General features: G+C 42.0%; 1 protein-coding gene across 2 annotated transcripts in view; it reads left to right on the top strand.

The window, feature by feature from the left end:
• The window catches only part of GATAD2B (GATA zinc finger domain containing 2B), a 120,728-nt gene that overhangs the window by 77,222 nt on the left and 21,833 nt on the right, over positions 1–21,673 (top strand). For both annotated transcript variants that reach the window (XM_021676270.2, XM_021676271.2), the window contains one exon: positions 19,315–19,650. In XM_021676270.2, the coding sequence (XP_021531945.1) occupies positions 19,316–19,650 (335 nt within the window). In that variant the 5' untranslated portion in view covers position 19,315. Of the gene's footprint in view, positions 1–19,314; positions 19,651–21,673 lie in introns of those variants that run through there.

The following is a 21,673-nucleotide window of genomic DNA, read 5'->3' as shown; positions in this document are numbered from 1 at the left end:
GGAGACTAGAATGAGATGGTTCAAGATGTATCTCATAGGAGTTCTAGGGTAGAGTAGAGAAAGTGGAGAGTAGCAATATTCAAAGAGATAATAGATGAAAACTTCCCAGAATTGCTAAATATATGAATCTTCAACTTCAGGGGGAAAAAAAAGTGAATCCTGAAAGAATAACATTAAAGACAAAGATCTTATGAAAGCAACCAAATAAATTGCTGCAAAGGAATGAAAATTAGACTCAGGCCAGGCTCAGTGATTAATGCCTTTGGGAGGCCTAGAGGGGAGGATCACTTGAGCTCTGGAGTGAGGCTGCAGTGAGCTATAATTTTACCAGTGCACTTCAGGCCGGGTGCCAGAGTGAGACTGTCTCAAAACAAACAGAAAAAGAGCAAGAAAGAACCACAGAACAAGCAAGATAAATAGAACAGAAGATGGTAGAAATAAAACTAAATATATTAGTGATCATGATAAGTGTAAATGCACTGGTCAGTTTTTTAGAAACAATTGATTTAATGGAAAAACAAATTCAGGTAAATACTGTCGAAAACATAAAGATATAGAAGTTGAAATTAACAATGAAAAAGAATGTTGTAGGTAAATATTAGCCAGAAAGTTAATGTCACCATACTAATATAAGACAAACTTTAAGGGAAAAAAAATTATGAGAACAGTTTTTGGGTTTCTGTTTTTTTAATAGAGACGGGGTCTTGCTCTGTCATCCAGTGGAGTAATCATGGTAAACTGCAGTCTTGAACACCTGGGCTTAAGCAATCCTTCCACCTCAGCCTCCTGAGTAGCTGGAACTATGGACACATGCCACCATGCCTGGTTAATTTTTTTTTTTTTTTTTTTTTTTTTTTTAAGACAGGGACTCGCTCTGTCACCCAGGCTGGAGTGCATTGGTGCAGTTCTCAGCTCACTGCAGCCTCAACCTCCTGGGCTCACGCGATCCTCCCACCTCACCCCACTCCCAACCCCATTAGCTAAAACTACACACAGGGGCACACTACCACACCTGGCTAATTTTTTATAGTTTGTAGACATGGGGTTTTGTCATGTTCCCCAGGGTGGTCTCATACTACTAGCTCACGGGATCCACCCGTCTCAGCCTCCTAAAGTGCTGGGATTACAGGCGTGAGCCACCACGCCCAGCCTAATTTTTAAAATTATTGGTGAGACAGGGTCTCACTATATTGCATAGGCAGGAACTTTTTTTTTTTTTTTTTTTTAAACTGATACAGGGTCTGGCTCTGTCATCCAGGCAGGAGTGCAGTGGCTTGGTCAGGCTCACGGCAGCTTCAACCTCCTGGACTTAAGCAATCCTCATTGAATTATCTTGGCATCCTTGTTGAAAATCAGTTGACCGTAAATATTAGGGTATATTTCTGAGTTTTTTCCATTGACCATATATCTGTCTTTATGCCAGTACCACACTATCTTTACATCCATTGTAGTTTTCATCTCTAGAAGTTTGACTTGAGTCTTTTTTACATCTTCCATTTCTCTGCGTAACTTTTTGAACATATGCAATGCAGTTACAATATTAACTGCTTTAAAAGTATTTTTAATTCTAACAGAATTAGTTCTGGGTAAAGAGATCTTATCATTATGGGTCACATTTTCTTGCCTTTTTGCAAGGCTGTTAATCTTTAATCAAATTCCAGACATTGTGATTTTATATTTTTGGGTGCTGGTTTATTTTTATTTCTGTAAATCTTGAGGGTTGTTTTGCAATTCAGTTATTGTATTTGTCAACTATCTAGTTCTTTGGGTTTTTTTTTTTTTTTTTTCTTTAATGTATATAATTTGTTAGGCCAGTCTGAGGCAGTACTTAGTTTGGGGCTAAAAATTCCCTAGTACTAAAGTAGGACTTTCCTGTGTACTCTGCCCAGTACCCCATAAATGGAGTTTCTCCAATCTGGCTATTGAGAACAGGCACTATTCCTGGTCCCATGTGAATTCTGGGTAATGCTCTCTCTATTCCTTTCATACCCTTTTTCCCCCTCAGTCTTGGATAGTTTCCTCAGTTACATGTACTGATCACCCTGATCTCAGTATTTGAGGGGATCATTTTGCAGATCTCTGGGCTTCTGAGACTTTCTCTGAAGCTCTTTCTTCTGTGATACTCTGTGCTTTGAAATCTTCTGGCTGTCATTATCTCATTGTATTCTCAGCTTTATCTCTTCAACTCAGGAGTCTCCCAGGCTTTGCCTCAGTCTCCCCTCCTGCATCATGTCCTGGAAACTCTTTTTTTTTTTTTTTTTTTTTTGAGACGGAGTTTCGCTCGTTACCCAGGCTGGAGTGCAATGGCGCGATCTCGGCTCACCGCAACCTCCGCCTCCCGGATTCAGGCAATTCTCCTGCCTCAGCCTCCTGAGTAGCTGGGATTACGGGCACGCGCCACCATGCCCAGCTAATTTTTTGTATTTTTAGTAGAGACGGGGTTTCACCATGTTGACCAGGATGGTCTCGATCTCTTGACCTCGTGATCCACCCGCCTCGGCCTCCCAAAGTGCTAGGATTACAGGCTTGAGCCACCGCGCCCGGCCCTGGAAACTCTTTTAAGGCAGTAAGCCAGGTCAGTTGTAGGGCTCACTTCATTTGTTTCTTGTCACTCTGGGGTCACTGTCCATTGTTGTCTGGTGTCCATTCTTTTCAAAACCCTTGTTTTTATGGGTTTTGTCTGTGGTTTTGTGTGTGTGTGTGTGTGTGTGTGTGAGAGAGTTGTTCTTTCAGGTGATGGTAAATCTCTGGTCTCTGTTGAATCATCTTGACCAGAAGTGGAAATTGCAGCATTTGTTTTAACATCAACAAATTGATCCCTAAATGTTGAGGTGGAGAATGGATAACTAACTGTATATTCCTGCTGTGGAATTCTACACAGCAGTTAAAGCAAATGAACTAGAGGTTTATGCAGTTACTTGGACAAATTTTAAATATAAAAAAATTGAAGTCTGGACATGGTGGCTCACACCTATAAACCCAGTGCTTTAGGTAGCCAAGACAGGAGGATCATCATGTCAGGCCAGGAGATCAAGACCAACTTGGGCAACATAACAAAACCCCATCTTTACAAATAATTTTTAAAAAATTAGTCAGGTATGATGGTGTGCACCTGTAGTCCTAGCTACTTGTGAGGCTGAGGTGACAGGATTGCCTGAGCCAAGGACGTTGAGGTTACAGTGAGACATGATCACACCACTGCATTCCAGCCTGGGCAACAGAGTGAGATACTGTCTCTTAAAAAAAAAAAAGGAAAGAAAAAAGGCCAGTTGTAGTGGCAAAAATTAGCCTGGCATGGCATCGTGAGCCTGTAATCCTAGCTACTCTGGAGACTGAGGCAGGAGGATCACTTGAACCCAGAAAGCAGAGGTTGCAGTGAGCTGACATGGTCCCAACGTACTCCAGCCTGAGCGACAGAGCAATAATGTGTCTCAAAAATAAATAAAAATTAGAGGCCAGGTGCAGTGGGTCATGCCTGTAATCTCAGCACTTTGGGAGGCCGAGGCAGGCAAATCACAAGGTCAAGAGATCGAGACCATCCTAGCCAACATGGTGAAGCCCCATTTCTACTAAAAATACAAAAATTAGCTGAGTGTGGTGGTGTGTGCCTGTAGTCCCAGCTACTTGGGAGGCAGTGAGCCAAGATCACGCCACTGCACTGCACTCCAGCCTGGCGACTGAGCAAAACTGCGTCTCAAAAAAAAAAAAAAAAAAGTAAATAATAAAAATCAAAATAAAAAGCAAAGTCAAAAACAATATTGGAAAGAAAAATGAAGGATAGTACAAGAGCTACCTTTTAAGTGATAATTTCTAAAAATGTACAAACTATGCTAAACATTATTTATGGATACATGTATATATGCAATAAACTTATTAAAATATGAGAATGGTAACATCTGAAGAAGGAGGGAGGGGGAGAATGGGTTGGGAGTAAAGTTATTCAGGGTGGGTGCTTCAGATGTATCCAATGTTTTATCTCACTAAAAATAAATTAGGCCACATAGATGACTAGTGACTAATATCTAAAATACATAAAGAACTCTCAAAACTCAACAATAAAAAAGAATAGCAAAGAGTTCAGTTAGGAAATGAGCAAAAGATGAACAGAATTTTCATAGAAGAGAATTACAGATGGCAAATATGTAAAAAGAACATCATTAGCCATTAGGGAAATGAAAATTGAAACCACAGTGAAATATTACCACATACCTATCCAAATGGCTTAAATAAGAAATAATGACACCAGCCAGGTGCAGTGGCACACACTTCAAGTTGCTTTTCCTCTAGTGGCTGAGGTAGAATGGAATGAGACCAGGAATTTGAGGCTGCAGATTGCTAAGATGGTGCCTGTGAATAGCCACTGCACTCCAGCTTGGGCAACATAGCGAGGCCCCATCTATTAAATAATAAAAATGACACAACCAAATGCTGGCGAGGGTGTGAAAAAACAAGATTTCTCATACATTGCATCTGGGAATATATAATGGTATAGCTACTCTGGAAAACAGATTCGTAGTTTCTTATAAAACCAAACATTCACTTACCATATGACGCAGCAGTTGCAACTCTTGGGCATTTATCCCAGATAAATGAAAACTTTTCTACAAAAATTTTCCCATGAATGTTCGTAGCAGCTTTATTCCTAATAGCCAAAAACTGTAAACAACTCAGATGGCCTTCAGTGAGTAAATAAACCATGTTACATCCATACCGAGGAATACTACTCAGCAATAAAAAGGAATATAACTATTGGTACTTGCAACCATTTGGATGACTCTCAAGGAAAATATCCTAAGTGAAAAAGGAAAGTCCTAAAAGTTATATACTGTATGATTCCAACCTTATAGTAGTTGAAAAGCCAACATTTTGGAAATGGAGACCAGATTAGTGGCTACTATGAGTTAGGAATGTGGCAGGAGATGGGGGGAGGGGAGACGGTAGATGTTGTTATAAAAAGGTAACAGGAGGGCTTCTTGAGGTGATGGAACTGTGCTGTTTCTCAGCTGTGGTTATAGATACTTGAACCTACAAATGTGACAAAATTGTGTAGAACTAAATACATACAACTGAATACTAATAAAACTGGAAATATGAAGATCTGCTTGTTGTATCAGTGTTGATATCCTGGTGGTGATACAGTACTCATTGGGGGAAACTAAAGAGTACATGGGATCTTTATCTCCATCTTTTAAATATTTCATAATAAGAACATAGTCTCTTCAATGTGTACAGTAAAATTCTCTTTAATCATTTGAGACATCTATTGTGACCATTTGAGTCACAAGAAATCAGAAAAAATAGTGGAAACATAAGAAATGAAAATCTTTTGCTTATGAATATTTAAAATTTTTAGATTTTAAAAAGATAAAATAGAACTTAAGTATTTTTTTTTTTTTTGAGACGGAGTTTCGCTCTTGTTACCCAAGCTGGAGTGCAATGGCGCGATCTCGGCTCACCGCAACCTCCGCCTCCTGGGTTCAGGCAATTCTCCTGCCTCAGCCTCCTGAGTAGCTGGGATTACAGGCATGCGCCACCATGCCCAGCTAATTTTTTTTTTTGTATTTTTAAATAGAGACGGGGTTTCACCATGTTGACCAGGATGGTCTCGATCTCTTGACCTCGTGATCCACCCGCCTCGGCCTCCCAAAGTGCTGGGATTACAGGCGTGAGCCACCGCACCCGGCCAAGTATTTTTTTTAAGAAAGTATTTTCATTTCTACTTAGGGTTTTTAAACCAAAACAATTTTTTGTTTTTTGTTTTTTATTTGAAACGGAGTCTTGCTTTGTCGCCAGGTCTAGAGTGCAGTGGTGTGATTTCAGCTCACTGCAATCTCCGCCTCCCAGGTTCAAGTGATTCTCCTGCCTCAGCCTCCTGATCAACTGGGATTACAGGCACGCACCTGCCACCACGCCTAGCTAATTTTTTGTGTTTTAGTAGAGATGAGGTCTTACCATGTTGGTCGGGCTGGTCTCAAACTCCTAGCCTCAAATAATCTGCCTGCCTTGACCTCCCAAAGTGCTGGGATTACAGGCATGAGCCACTGCACCCAGCCTTCAAAACAGTTTTTTAAACTTACTTTTTTATGTGTTAAATACTGTTGTTTTGTAAGGACTGTTGTGTCTTGTTCATTATAAATACTGATAACTTTTCATAAGTAACATAACCGTCTTATGATCTTTTAGACTATTGCTACTTTAAACTTTTAAGTTACATTATATACCTATAGGCTTCAGTTTCCTCATTTTTGAGAATTAGAGGTTTTCTAAACTAGCTGACAATTTAGATTTTTCTTTTTTTTAATTAATTAATTATTATTATTATTATTATTTTTTTAGCGGCAGAGTTTCATCATGTTAGCCACGAGAGTCTCGATCTCCTGACTTTGTGATCCACCTGCCTCGGCCTCCCAAAGTGCTGGGATTACAGGAATGAGCCACTGTGCCCAGCCTACAATTTAGGTTTTTCTATTAGTTATCTGATGTGTTTAAATGAAAGAACAAATATAAATGGCCTTGTACATTGCCTAGTACGGAGCAGGCACTCTAGTAGATATTAATTCATTTTGTTCACCCTCTTTATTATTCCCCCATCCTCTGTCTGCCTTTCATGATCCTCTTAAGTCTTTGCTGCAAATCAAGTTTTGATTTGATGCTGTCAGAAACCTCACAAGCTTGAATGTAGAGCTGTTTCATTTGGCATTCTTGTTTCGTATAGAAATCCAACAGCAAGTTTAAAGTTGGACATTTTTCTTTCTCTGCTACAGTTGTTTGACACAACTACTCTCTTTAAACTTTCTTTTTTTTTTTTTTTTGAGACAGGGTCTTGCTCTGTCAGCCAGGCTGCAGTGAAGTGGCCTGATGGCAGCTCACTGCAACCTCTACCTCCCAGGTTCAAGTGATTCTCATGCCTCAGTCACCGAGCAGCTGGGGTTACAGGCATGTACTACCACACTTGGCTAATTTTTGTATTTTTAGTAGAGACAGGGTTTTGCCATGCTGGCCAGGCTGTTCTCAAACTCACAGCCTCAAATGATTCACCAGCCTTGGCCTCCCAAAGTGCTAGGGTTATAAGCGTGAGACACTGTGCCTGGCCTCTGCTTTCTTATAGCCAGGGAATAATCCTTTCTCTGACCCCTAAATCTAAGTCACCAACTCCTATCCATTCTATTTTCTTCCTCTGAATGCAAAAGAGAAAATATGTGCATGGTGGTGCACATCTGTAGTCCAGCTACTCAAGAGGCTGAGGGATGAGAATCTCTTGAACCTGCAGGCTTTAGTGAGCCATGATCCCACCACTGCACTCCAGCCTGAATGACAGAGTGAGACTCAAACAAAACAAAACAAAACAAAACAAAAACAGGCCAGGCTCAGAGGCTCACACCTGTAATCCCAGCACTTTGAGGGGCTGAGATGGATGGATCACCTGAGGTCAAGAGTTTGAGACCAGCCTGGCCAACATGGTGAAACCTCGTCCCTACTAAAAATATAAAAATTATCTGGGCCTGGTGGCGGGCACCTGTAATCCCAGCTACTCCGGAAGCTGAGGCAGGAAAATCGCTAGAACCCAGGAGATGGAGGCCCAGGTTTCAGTGAGTCATGATGGCACCACTGCACTCCAGCCTGGATGACAGTGAAACTCGAAAAAGAGGAGGGTGGGCGCAGTCTCTTTGCAGTGAGCTGAGATTGTGCCATTGCACTCCAGACTGGGCAATAGAGCAAAAACTCCAACTCCAAAAAAAAAGAGAATGAGTTTATGTAAACATCCACATCCAAGTGTGTATTTTTGTTATATGCACATCCTTCTATTGGAATGAAATTCTGGAAAACAGTAATTTCCAAAAACCTTTATTCCTAATGCCTGAGTTTGACACGTAGTATATGATTAATACTTGTGGGGTGGATGGATGGATAGATGTGCAGATACATGAATATACTGCTTCTTAAGATGTCTGGCTCTGAGAAGGGTGTTGTACTATGTAATAGATTTTGGAAGTGAGCTAGAACTGTGTTGTAGTTCCAGATTTACTTAGAGTTTTGCAGTTGGGATACACCTCTTCCTACTGGTGAAATAGGACTAATACTACCTACTTAGTAGTTTGTTGAAAAGATTTAAGTGGCTGGGCACAGTGGCTCATGCCTGTAATCCTAGCACTTTGGGAGGCCAAGGCGGGTGGATCACAAGGTCAGTAGTTTGAGACCAGCCTGGCCAATATGGTGAAACTCCCGTCTCTACTAAAAATACAAAAATTAGCCAGGCATGGTGGTGCGCACCTGTAGTTCCAGCTACTTCGGAGGCTGAGGCAGGAGAATTGCTTGAACCCAGGAGGCAGAAGTTGCAGTGAGCCAAGATCATGCCATTGCACTCCAGCCTAGGCAACAGAGTGAGACTCCATCTCAAAATAAAAAAAGAAGTAGTAGCTGTTATTATTAGGATCACAGAAGAAACAAAGATTGTTTAGGCATCAAAAGGCAACATGCAATATTCATTTTACAAAATTTTCCTTTTTTTAGAGGGGAATATTTACGTGACAAGTTTTTGGTGAATATTATTTTGACAATTTGATAGTTGGGGCATAATTTAACTGTAGAATTTTTTAAAAATATATTTACAAAGTTGTGCAACTGCAGTAACAACAGTCCAGTTTTAGAAGAGCATTTCCAATCACCCAAAAAAGATCATGTGTGCCCCTTGGCAGTTATGTTGGATTTTTTTTTTGCAATTTTATTTTGGTAAAAAAATATGTAACACAAAATTTACCATTTTAACCATTTGTAAGTGTATAGTGGATTTAAGTACATTCACGATGTTTTACAACCGTCACCACTATCTACTTCCAGAACTTTTTCTTCATCCCAGAGACTCTGTTCCCATTAATCAATAACCCCTCACTTCCCCCCTACCTGAGCTAGAAACCTTTATTCTACCGTTTTTGTTTTGTTTTCTTTTTTTTTTTTTTTTGGTTTGTTTGTTTTTTGTTGTTTTTGAGATAAGGGCATCCTACTGTGTTGCCTAGATGGGTCTTCAACTCCTGACATTCAAGCATTCCTCCCACCTCAGCATCCCAAGTAGCTAGAGTTATTAGGCACTTGCTACCATGCTCTGCCCTCTATTACACTTTCTATCTCTATGTACCTTATATATATGGAACTATACAATTTTTGTTTTTATTTTTGTTTTGAGATGGAGTGTTGCTCTGTTATCCAGGCTGGAGTGCAATGGCATGGTCTCAGCTCACTGCAACCTTTGCCTCCCGGGTTCAAGCAATTCTCCTGCCTCAGCCTCCCAAGTAGCTGAGAATACAGCTGTTTGCCACCACACCTGACTAATTTTTGTATTTTTTTAATAGAGATGAGGTTTCACCATGTTGGCCAGGCTGGTCTCTAACTCCGCCTCGGCCTCCCAAAGTGCTGGGATTACAGGCGTGAGCCACCTCACCTGGCAGAACCATATAATATTTGTCCTTTTGTGTCTGGTTTCTTTTATTCAGCATAACGTTTCCAAAGTTCGTCCATTTTACATTGGATTTTGAGGCAGGCATGATTGTGAGTGCATAAAGTTGAGGTTTATAGATTAGTAAAGGCAAGAGTAGCCATGGACAGATTGGTTAGAATTCTCAAGCTATCTATTAGGAATGACTTACCTCAGATATTCACATACCTGGGTTCTCATTTCTCACAACCTCTGATGTGTCAGTTTCTTTCTTGAATCATTAATGTATAGTGATGGGAAACTATTTGACTTACGTTCAGTTGTTTGTGTAATAATCAGTTCAAGGAGCCAAGGTAATGATGGCGTGCGAAACTCTAGCTCTAGGTTACTGTATTTTGTTGTTTTGTCATATACTATCAGTGCTCATTAACATATCTCAAAACTTAGAATACTGTAGTATATCAGCTTACATGTGTGTATCTTGATATGCGTATGTAAGAGACAGGATTTACTGTGTTACCCAGGCTGAGTAGAGTGGCGCAGTCATAGCTAACTGCAGCCTCAAACTCCTGAACTCAAATGATCTTCCCACCTTAGTCGCCATGCCTGGCTAATATTTCTTTTTAATTTTTTAATTTTCGAGACAGTCTTTGTTGCCCAGGCTGAAGTGTAGTGGCGCAATCTTGGCTCACTGCGACCTCCACCTCCCGGGTTCAAGCGATTCTCCTGTCTCAGCCTCTTGAGTAGCTGGGATTACTGGCTCGTGCCACCACACCCAGCTAATTTTTTTGTATGTTTAGTAGAGACGGAGTTTCACCATGTTGGCCAGGCTGGTCTTGAACTCCTGACCTCATTATCTCCCCACCTCAGCCTCCCAAAGTGCTGTGATTACAGGCGTGAGCCACCACACCCAGCCAATATTTCTTTTTTAATTTTTTTTAGGCCGGGCACAGTGGCTCATGCCTGTAATCCTAGCACTTTGGGAGGCCAAGGTGGGGGTGGATCACTTTAGGTCAGGAGTTCGAGACCAGCCTGGCCAACATGGTGAATCCCCATCTCTACTAAAGATAGAAAAATTATCTGGGTGTGGTGGTGAACACCTGTAATCCCAGCTACTTGAAAGGCTGAGGCATGAGAATCACTTGAACCCAGGAGGTGGAGGTTGCAGTGAGCCAAGGTCGTGCCACTTCACTCCTGCCTGGGTGACAAAGTGAGACTGTTGCAAAAAAAAAAAAAAAAAAAAAATTTTTTTTTCTTTTTTTTTAGAGATTAGTCTTCCAGGCTGGTCTCAAACTCTCAGCTTCCAGTGATCCTCTTGCCTCAGCCTCTGAGTCACTGGGATTACAGACACGAGTCACTGTCTTACTGTGTACTCTTCTAAAGTACAGACATACCTCAGAGATTTTGTATATTCTGTTACAGACCACCACAATAAAACAAATACTGCAATAAAACAAGTCACACAAGTTACTGGTTTCCCAGTGTATATAAAAGTTATGTTTAGGCTGGGCACAGTGGCTCACGCCTGTAATCTCAACGCTTTGGGGGGCCAAGGAGGGCAGATTGATTGAGGTCAGGGGTTCGAGACCAGCCTGGCCAACATGGTGAAACCTCATCTCTACTAAAAATACAAAAATTAGCTGGGAATAGTGGCACACACCTGTAATCCCAGCTACTCAGGAGGCTGAGGTAGGAGAATCACTTGAACCCAGGAGGCGGAGGTTGTAGTGAACCAAGATCATGCCACTGCACTATAGCCTGGGCAACAGAGCGAGACTCTGTCTTAAAAATAATAATAAGGGCCGGGCGCGGTGGCTCACGCCTGTAATCGCAGCACTTTGGGAGGCCGAGGCGGGTGGATCACGAGGTCAAGAGATCGAGACCATCCTGGTCAACATGGTGAAACCCCGTCTCTACTGAAAATACAAAAAATTAGCTGGGCATGGTGGCATGTGCCTGTAATCCCAGCTACTCAGGAGGCTGAGGCAGGAGAATTGCCTGAACCCAGGAGGTGGAGGTTGCAGTGAGCCGACATCACGCCATTGCACTCCAGCCTGGGTAACAAGAGCGAAACTCCGTCTCAAAAAAACTAATAAATAACTTTTATTTATGTTTACATTATGGTGTAGTCTATTAAGTACAATAGGATTATGTCTAAAAAATGTATACATCTTAAGTAAAGAATACTTTCTTGCTAAAAAGTGCTAACAATCATCTGAGCCTTCAGCAAGTCATAATCGTTTAGCTGGTAGAGTGTCTTGCCTCCATGTAGATGACTGCTGACTCATCAGTGTGGTGGTTGCTGAAAGGTAACCTGGCAATTTTTTTTTTCTTTTTTTTTTAAGATTACAGATGTGAGCCACCACGCCTGGCCAACCTGGCAATTTCTTAAAATAAGTTGATGAAGTTTGCCACATGGATTGACTCTCATTTCATGAAAGATTTTCATATAGCATGCGGTATTGTTTGACACCAGTTTTATCCACAGTAGAGCTACTTTCAACGTTGGTGTCATTCCTCTCAAACCCTGCTGCTGATTTGTCAAGTTTATGGACTATTCTAAATCTTTTGGTGTCATTTCAACAATGTTCACAGCATCTTACCAGGATTAGATTCCATCTCAAGAAACCACTTTCTTTGTTCATCCATAGAAGCAACTCCTTATCCATTGAAAGTTTTGATTTTGTGTTTTAAAGAGACTCAGTTGTGCTCTGTCACCCAAGCTGGAGTACAGTCGCATGATTGTAGCTCACTGTAGCTTCAAACTCCTGGGCTCATGTAATCCTGCCACCTCACCCTCCCGAGTGAGGTGCATGCCACCGTGCCCAGCTAATTTTTTATTTTTTTGTAGCGATGGGGTCTCACTTTGTTGTCCAGACTGGTCTCAAACTGGGCTCAAGCGATCCTCCTGCCTCAGCCTCCCAAGGTGCTGGGATTACAGGCATGAGCCACTGTGCCCGGCCTATCCTTTCTTCTAATTGTAGTTTTCTTGCTGTTTCTACCTCATTTGCAGTAATTTCCTTTCAAAGGTCATTTATGAAAGTTATAATCAACTAATTTCAAATTCCTGTTAATGTTGATAGTTTTACTTCCTCCTGCAATGGTAAATACTTCCCAGGAGGCTTTTTAAATTTTTATTTTTACAGAGACAGGATCTTGCTATGTTGCCCAGGCCAGTCTCAAACTCCTGGGCTCAAGTGGTCTTCCCACCTTGGCCTCGAAATCACTGGAATTACATGTGTGAGCCACCATGCCTGGCCTGAAATATGTTTTTTTTTTTTTTTTTTTTGAGACGGAGTTTCACTCTTGTTACCCAGGCTGGAGTGCAATGGCACGATCTCGGCTCACCGCAACCTCCGCCTCCTGGGTTCAGGCAATTCTCCTGCCTCAGCCTCCTGAGTAGCTGGGATTACAGGCACACGCCACCATGCCCAGCTAATTTTTTGTATTAATAGAGACGGGGTTTCACCATGTTGACCAGGATGGTCTCGATCTCTTGACCTCGTGATCCACCCGCCTCGGCCTCCCAAAGTGCTGGGATTACAGGCTTGAGCCACCGCGCCCGGCTGAAATATGTTAATATTACTTTTCTTTTTTTGAGACTGAGTTTTGCCTCTTGTTGCCCAGGCTGTAGTGCAGTGACGTGATCTTAGCTCACTGCCACCTCTGCCTCCCAGTTTCAGGTGATTCTTCTGCCTCACCTTTTCGAGTAGCTGGGATTACAGGTGTGCACTACACGCTAACTAATTTTGTATTTTTAGTAGAGATGGAGTTTCACCATGTTGGTCAGACTGTTCTCCTGACCTTAGGTGATCCACCTGCCTTGGCCTCCCAAAGTGCTGGGATTACAGGCATGAACCACTGTGCCCAGCAATTCAGGCATGAACCACTATGCCCCGCATATTCATTCTGTAGAATGAATATGTTAGCTGCATGAAAACAACATTAATCTCCTTGATCATCTCCATCAGAGCTTTTGAGTGACTGGGCGCATTGTCAATGAGCAGTAATATTTTGAAAGGAATCTTTTTTTCTGAGCAGTAGATCTCAGCCATGGGCTTAAAATATTCAGTAAACCGTGCTGTAAACAGGTGTGCTGTCATCCATACATCATTGTTCCATTGAGAGAGAGCAGGCAGAGTAGATTTAGCCTAAATCTTACCTTTTTTCTAATAGATGGGAGTCTTGCTATATTGTCTAAGCTGGAGTGCAGTGGCTATTCACAAGTGCAATGATAGTGCTCTACAGCCTCAAAATTCTGAGCTCAAGCAACTCTGCTGCCTCAGCCTCCCACATAGCTGATACTACTGGTGTTCATTCTGCCCAGTTTATTTAACATAATTAGCATAGGACTGTTGGAATGTTAAATGAGCACTGACTTCAATTTAAAGTCACCAGCCATATTCTTCTCTAAAAAGAGAGTCAGCCTGTCTTTTGAAGCTTTGGAACCCGATATTGACATCTCCTCTCTTAAGTATGAAAGTATTCCAGTAGAAGGCTATTTTATCTACATTGAAAATGTACTGGCCGGGCGTACTGGCTCATGCCTGTAATCCCAGCACTTTGGGAGGCCTAGGTGGGTGGATCATTTGAGGTCAGGAGAGACCAGCCTTGCCAATATGGTAAAACCCCGTCTGTACTAAAAATAAAAAAATTAGCTGGGCGTGTTGGCAGATACCTGTAGGACCAGCTACTCGGAAGGCTGAGGCAGAAGAATCGCTTGAACCGAGGAAGTGGAAGTTGCAGTGAGCAGAGATCACGTCACTGCACTCCAGCTTAGGAAACAGAGACGGAGCAAGACTGTCTCAGAAAAAAAAAGAAAAGGAAAAAAAGAAATGTACTGTTCACATGGACTTATAGATAAAAACAGTAGACACTGAGCACTCCAAAACGAGTAGGAATAAAGTGAGGGTTAAGGGTTGAAAAACTTACCCATTGGGTACTATGTTTGCTGTTTGGGTGATGGGTTCAATAGAAGCCCAAACCCCAGCATTATGCAATATATCCATGTAATAAACCTACACATGTATCCCTTAAATCTAAAATAAAAATTAGAAAATAAAAAAGGGAAAAAACCTACTGTTAATGTGTCACCTTTGTGGGTTATCTCAGCTAGATCTTCTGGATAACTTATATTAGCTTCTACGTCAGGACTCGGCTACTGCTGTACCTTGTACTTTTGTGTTACGGCGTGACTTCTTAAACATCATGAACCAGCCTCTGCTAGTTTCCAGCTTTTCTTCTGCAGCTTCCTCACCTCTCCCAACTTTCATAGAATTGAAGAGAATTAGGGCCTGACTCTGGATTAGACTTTGACTTAAGGGAACATTGTGGCTGGTTTGATCTTCTTGCCAGTGCACTAAAACTTTCTCCATAATTGCATTCACAACTTGACTAACCGTTAAAAGCAAGAGGCCTAGCTTTCAGCCCATCTTGGTTTTCAGTATACCTTCCTCACTAAGCGTAATTATTTCTAGCTTTTTATTTAAAGTGAGAGACGTGTGACTCCTCCTTTCAGTTGAACACTTAGATGTTCAACACTTAGATATTCAACTGAAAGAGAGAAATGGGAGAACAGCCAGTCTGTGGAACAGTCAGAACACACACAGCATTTACTGATTAAGTTTGCCATCTTCTGACTACAGTTCATGGTGCCCCAAAACAAAATAGTAACATCAAAGATCATTCATCACTGATTATCATAATGGATATAATAATGGTGAAAAAGTTTGAAATACTGTTAAGAATTACCAAAATGTGACACACAGACAAAGTGAGGACATGCTGTTGGAAAAATGATACCATTAGGCTTGCTCACTACAGGGTTACCACAAACCTTTGGTTTGATTTTTGTTTTTTGAGACAGTCTCGCTCTTGTCACCCAGGCTGGAGTGCAGTGGTGCGATTTCAGCTCACTGAAACCTCTGCCTCCTGGGTTCAAGTGATCCTCCTGCCTCAGCCTCCCAAATAGCTGGGATTATAGGCATGTGCTACAACACCCGAACAGGGTTTCACCATGTTGGCCAGGCTGGTCTCAAACTCCTGACCTCAAGTGGTCCGCGTGCCTCAGCTTCCCAAAGTGCTGGGATTACAGGCATGAGCCACTGCGCCCGGCCTTGTGTTTTTTTTTTAACACAGTATTTGCAAAGCACAATAAAGCAAAATGCAATAAAATGAGGCATGGCTATATGTTTTGCATTTAGGTGTATAATCAGTTGAGTGGCAGACTTTTTCTACCCTCCCCACCTCACCATGTTGTGCCCAGTTACTACTCTCAGTTATATAGTGTTGATTGAAGTACTAAAGACATTGTTATTACAGAGTTAGGGCTTATCTTTTGGTGTTCTGTAGCACTCAAGTTTCTAGTCACTCCATCTGAAAATTTTTTTAGAGGTAAATTGGGTGGTGAAGTATGATAAAAATGTTCTAAAGTTGATTATAATGATAGTTGCACAACTCTATTAAAAATCATTGAATTGTACACTTTACATAGGTTAATTGTATGATATGTGAATTATATCTCAGTAAAGTTCTTTTTTTTTTTTAAGTTCTGGGATACACGTACAGAGTGTGATGGTTTGTTACATAAGTATGTATGTGCCATGGTGGTTTGCAGCAGCTATCAGGCCATCATCTAGGTTTTAAGCCCCACTTGCATTAGGTATTTGTCCTAATGCTCTCCCTCCCGTTGTCCCCCATCCCCCAACAGACCTAGGCGTGTGATGTTCCCCTCCCTGTGTCCGTGTGTTCTCATTGTTCAACTCCCACTTATGAGTGAAAACATGCAGTGTTTGGTTTTCTGTTCCTATATTAGTTTACTGAGAATGATGGCTTCCAGCTTCATCCATTTCCCTGCAAAGGACATGAACTCATTGTTTTTTTATGGCTCCTAAAGCTGTTCTTTAAAAAGAGAGGGAATTAAGAAACCTCCTGGGGGGGGGGTGCAAAAAAAAAAAAAAAAAGAAACATTATCCCAGAATTCAGAAGTTTGGGTTCTGACTTTTCTCGTCTTTAAAAGATGTGTTTCTGTCTATAATCCCTAGCACTTTGAGAGGCTGAGGCGGGAGGATCATTTGAGCCCAGGAGTTCCAGACCAATCTGGGCAACATAGTGAGACCTTGTCCTTCAGAAATCGAAAAAATTAGCAAAGTGTGGTGCCATGCACCTCTAGCTACTCAGGAGGCTGAGGCGGGGAGGATTGTTTGAGCCCAAGAGTTTAAAACTGCAATGAGCTATCATTGTGCCATTTGCATCCTCGAGAGTTTGAAGCTGCAATGAGCTATGATTGTGCCACTTGCATCCTAGCTTGGGTGACAGAGTGAAACCCTGTCTCTCAAAAATGAAAATAAAAACAGGCTGAGTGTGGTGTCTTAGGCCTATAATCCTAGCACTTTAGGAGGCCAAGGTGGGCAGATCAAAAGTCAAGAGATTGAGACCATCCTGGCCAACATAGTGAAACCCCATCTCTACTAAAAGTACAAAAATTAGCCAGGCGTGCTTGTACACACCTGTGGTCCCAGCTACTTGGGAGGCTGAGGCAGGAGAATTGCTTGAACCCGGGAGGCAGAGATTGTGGTGAGCCAAGATAGGGTCACTGCACTCCAGGCTAGCAACAAAGTGAGACACTGTCTCAAAAAAATAAACAAATGAATTAATTAATTTAAAAAGTAAAAACAAATATAATAAAGGGTGTGTGTTTCCTTTTTTGGTTTTGTTTTGTTTTTGTTTTAAGACAGTCTCACTCTGTCACCCAGCCTGGAATACAGTGATGCGATCTTGGCACACTGCAGCCTCCACCTCTTGGTTCAAGTGATTCTCATGCCTCAGCCTCCCAGGTCACTGGGACTACAGGTCTGTGCCATCATGCCTGACTAATATTGTTATTTTTAGTGGAGACAGGGTTTCACCATGTTGGCCAGGCTGGTCTCCCAACTCCTGACCTCAAGTGATCCACCCGCCTCGGCCTCCCAAAGTACTGAGATTGCAAGTGTGAGCCACCTCACTCGGCCCCTATTTAATTTTGTTTATTCTTTTTCTTCATTGTAACTGGAAAAGAATCTTTATTTATTTATTTTGAGATGGAGTCTCACTCTGTCGTCCAGGCTGGAGTGCAGTGGCGCAATCTCTGCTCACTGCAACCTCTACCTCTCAGGTTCCAGCGATTCTCCTGCCTCAGCCTCCTGAGTAGCTGGGATTACAGGTGCCTGCCACCACACCTGGCTAATTCTTTGTATTTTCAGTAGAGGTGAAATTTCACTATGTTGCCCAAGCTGCTCTTGAACTCCTGGCCTCATGTGGTCTGCCCTCCTTGGCCTCTCAAAGTGCTGGGATTACAGGCACAAGCCACCATGGCCAGCCAAATCTCTTTTATTTACTTATTTGTTGAGATGGAGTCTCTCCCTGTTACCCAGGCTGGAGTGCAGTGGCGCAATCTCGGCTCACTGCAGCCTCCGCCTCCGCGTCCAAGTGATTCTCCTGCCTTGGCCTCCCGAGTAGCTGGGATTATAGGTGCCTGCCACCACACCCAGCTCATTTTTGTATTTTTAGTAGATAGAGTGTTTCACCATGTTGGCCAGACTGGTCTCGAACTCTTGACCTCAGGTGATCCACCCACCTTGGCCTCCCAAAGTGCTGGGATTACAGGCATGGGCCACCGTGCCTGGCCAGGAAAAGAATCATAATACCCCTTATTTTATTCAAGCATATACATAGTTTTTTGTGTAAGAGTACCAATTAATGTTGGTAGTCTTTTCTGTTCAATAACTTGAGTCTTTGAATTATTGGACCTGATCTCATGCCTTTGGTGTGGAACTCACACTGTTAGGGAATAGAAAAACTTTTTAAGCACTTCATTTTTACAAATGAAATTGAAACTTGAGAAGGTAAAATAGCGTATTAAATATTTGACCTGGTTAACATAAGTAGCAATTTTAACCTGTGTTTCTGTGACTTAAAAGATTTTCTTACTACTTTATCATTGCCATTTCCTACCAGAACAACCCTGGATTTGACAGTGTTGGAGAAATCTAAATCTAAATCTGCATTTAGATTTTTTTTTCTTGGAGACAGAGCCTCGCTCTATCACTCCAGCTGAAGTTCTGTGGTACAGTCAGGCTCACTGCAGCCTCAACCTCCTGGGCTGAAGCAATCCTCCCACCTTAGCCTCCCGAGTAGCTGGAACTACAGGCATGTGCTATCATGCCTGACAAATTTTTAATTTTTTTTGTAGAGATGGGGTCTCATCATGTTGCCCAGGCTGGTCTTGAACTCCTGGGCTCAAGCAGTCCTCCCACATTGGCCTCTGGAGGAGCTGGGAATCCAAGTTAAGTCACTATGCCTGGCCTGCATTTAGATTTTGTTAGTGTAAAAAAAAAATCAAAGTGAAAAGGGAAGATAATAATTAGCTTATCTTTAACAAGTTTGCTTCATGAGTAAAGAAAATGTTGCTTCTTATGCTAAGCACCCAAGTGCTTCATTTAAAAAAGCGTTGTAAGTGTCTTCAGATTTTGAATCTGCAAACCCCCCATAACATTCAGTTTACCTGTATGACAAGCCTGCACATGTACCCTTGAATGTAAAATAAAAATTAAAAAAAAAAAAAGATTTTGAATCTGTATTCATACAGAATTAAGGGCAGATATCAACAGGCCTCGCTTACATAAATTTAAGTTTACTTAAATTGCTGAGATTGAATGGAGAAATCTCCTTTAATATAAATGTTCTAAGACAATGTTGGGTAGGACATTAGCTTAGTTAACATTGAATGTGTGCGTGTGTGCACGCGCACGTGTGATTCTTCTTAATAACTTTACCATCCCACCTTTTTTAAAATGGGCTATTTAAGGGACTTTATTTTGATCTTACTTGTATTTTTCTTTCCATAGGATGGATAGAATGACAGAAGATGCTCTTCGCTTGAATCTGTTGAAGCGGAGCTTGGACCCAGCAGATGAACGAGATGATGTCCTGGCAAAGCGACTCAAAATGGAGGGGCATGAGGCCATGGAACGTCTGAAAATGTTGGCATTGCTCAAAAGGAAGGATTTGGCAAATCTTGAGGTGCCACATGAGTTACCCACCAAACAGGATGGCAGTGGTGTCAAGGGCTATGAAGAAAAACTTAATGGGAACCTCAGGCCTCATGGAGACAACAGGACTGCTGGAAGGCCAGGCAAAGAAAACATCAATGATGAGCCTGTGGATATGAGTGCTAGACGGAGGTATGGCTCAATTCAACTACCTCCAGGGATAGGGTCGTCTCATAAAGCCTGTGAAAATGGAATGAATTCCAGTGAGAGGAGGGTGTTTTTCATCCTAAAGATTCTTAAAAGAAGATTTGTCTGTATCATCGAGTTTGACCATAAATTCATTTTATTTCCAAATGAAACCAGGTGCCTCAAAAACTGCTTAGTCTACAGATAATTGTTGTTCTTACTCTTTAGAGAAAAATGGTCATTTCTGGATAAAAGGGGCACTAGAGAGCTAATAGGCCAAATGGAAGTGAGTTAATATATACCTTCACTCTAATCTTCATGGCCATCTTAGGAGGAAAAAAAATAGTCTTTTTGTCAGATAATTCCAGGAGTTTTAGGATCTATTTATTGTGGAGTCCCAGCTTTTATTACATCCAAAAGCTTGGGCCTGTCTTTTCTTGTGTCCGAAAGCAAATTATCTTCATGTGGGTAAGTCTCTGCATTCTTACTGCATCTGTACCCCCTTCTCCCAGCTTCCCCATATACATACACATTTGTTTGCACATATATGTTACTCTGTCTTTGACTCACACATGCAAACATGTTTTCCCAAGCCTATGTTTATGGTGTCTCTCAAGGTCGAGTACTTGAAACTGTAGGGCACACACTAAGGGGAGGTACCTGGGACTGGCCAGTGGTTGAGTCTGCCTGCGCAGTGAATCATAGTGTAGACAACCCTATTTTGCGGTTTGTTTTTTTGTTTTCTTTTATGGGTTTTGTTGTTGTTTTGTTTTGTTTTTGAGGCAGGGTCTCGCTCTGTTGCCCAGGCTGGAGTGTAGTGACTGGTGTGATCACAGCTCACTATAGCCTTGACCTCCTGGATTCAACCAATCTTCCCACCTCAACCCCAACCCACACCCCACCTCCCTGAGTAGGTGGGACTACAGGCACATCCCACCATGCCTGTATAATTTTTGTATTTTTTGTAGAAACAGGTTTTTGCCATATTACCCAGGCTGGTCTCGAATTCCTGAGCTCAAGTGATCATCCCTCCTCAGCCTCCCAAAGTGCTGTGATTACAGGCATGTGCCACTGCACCCAGCCAGTTGTTTTTTTTTTTAAAGATAGGTTCTCACTTTGTCACAAAGTCTTAAGTGCAGTGGCATGATCATAGCTCCTTGTAACCCCCAACTCCCAGGCTCAAATTATCTTCCTGCCCTAGCCTCCCAAGTAGCTGGAACTACAGGTATGCATCATCACACCCAGCTAATTTTTAAATGCTTTTGTAGAGACAGAGTCTCACAGTGTTGCCCAGGCTGGTCTCAAATTCCTTGGTCTCAAGTGATCTTCCCATATTGGCCTCCCAAAGTGCTGGGACTACTGGCATGAGCCACCGTGCCCAGCTGATAACCCTAGTTTTTTTTTTTTAGTGTTTTTTTGTTTGTTTGAGACAGAGTTCCACTCTTTTTGCCCAGGCTGGAGTGCAGTGGCATGATCTTGGCTCACTGCAACCTCTACCTCCCAGGTTCAATGATTCTCTTGCCTCAGCCTCCTGAGTAGCTGGGATTACAGGCGAGTGCCACCATGCCTAGCTAATTTTATATTTTAAATAGAAATGGGGTGTCACCATGTTGGCCAGGCTGGTCTCGAACTCCTGACCTCAGGTGATCTGCCTGCCTTGGCCTCTCAAAGTGCTGGGATTACAGGCATGAGCCACTGCACCCGGCCAAACCTAGTTTTTAAAACATTCAGTTTATAAATAGTTTAGAAACAGCTGATAGCCATGAGAATTACTCTTCACTGTTCAGTTGCCCTCCAAATGACCTTGCTGAGTTTGTCGTAGTACTTATCCAAAGCAGAATCTCTTAAGAAGCTGGACTGATGGAGAATGAAGAAGAAAGGAATGGTTATAACCTTACATATGTTACTTTTTCTACCTTTTAATGTCTACTTACTAGTTTTGTCTCAGGATTATTTTTTTTAAACCACGCTTTACAAGTGAACATTATTCTTGGTAATAATATTAAAAACTCTTAGGAAGTGGTGGCTC

Source organism: Aotus nancymaae, unplaced genomic scaffold, assembly GCF_030222135.1.
Source record: "Aotus nancymaae isolate 86718 unplaced genomic scaffold, 86718_ANA_hifiasm-v0.15.2.pri h1tg000108l, whole genome shotgun sequence".
NCBI lineage: Eukaryota > Metazoa > Chordata > Mammalia > Primates > Aotidae > Aotus > Aotus nancymaae.
This window is presented reverse-complemented; position numbering and strand designations above follow the sequence as displayed.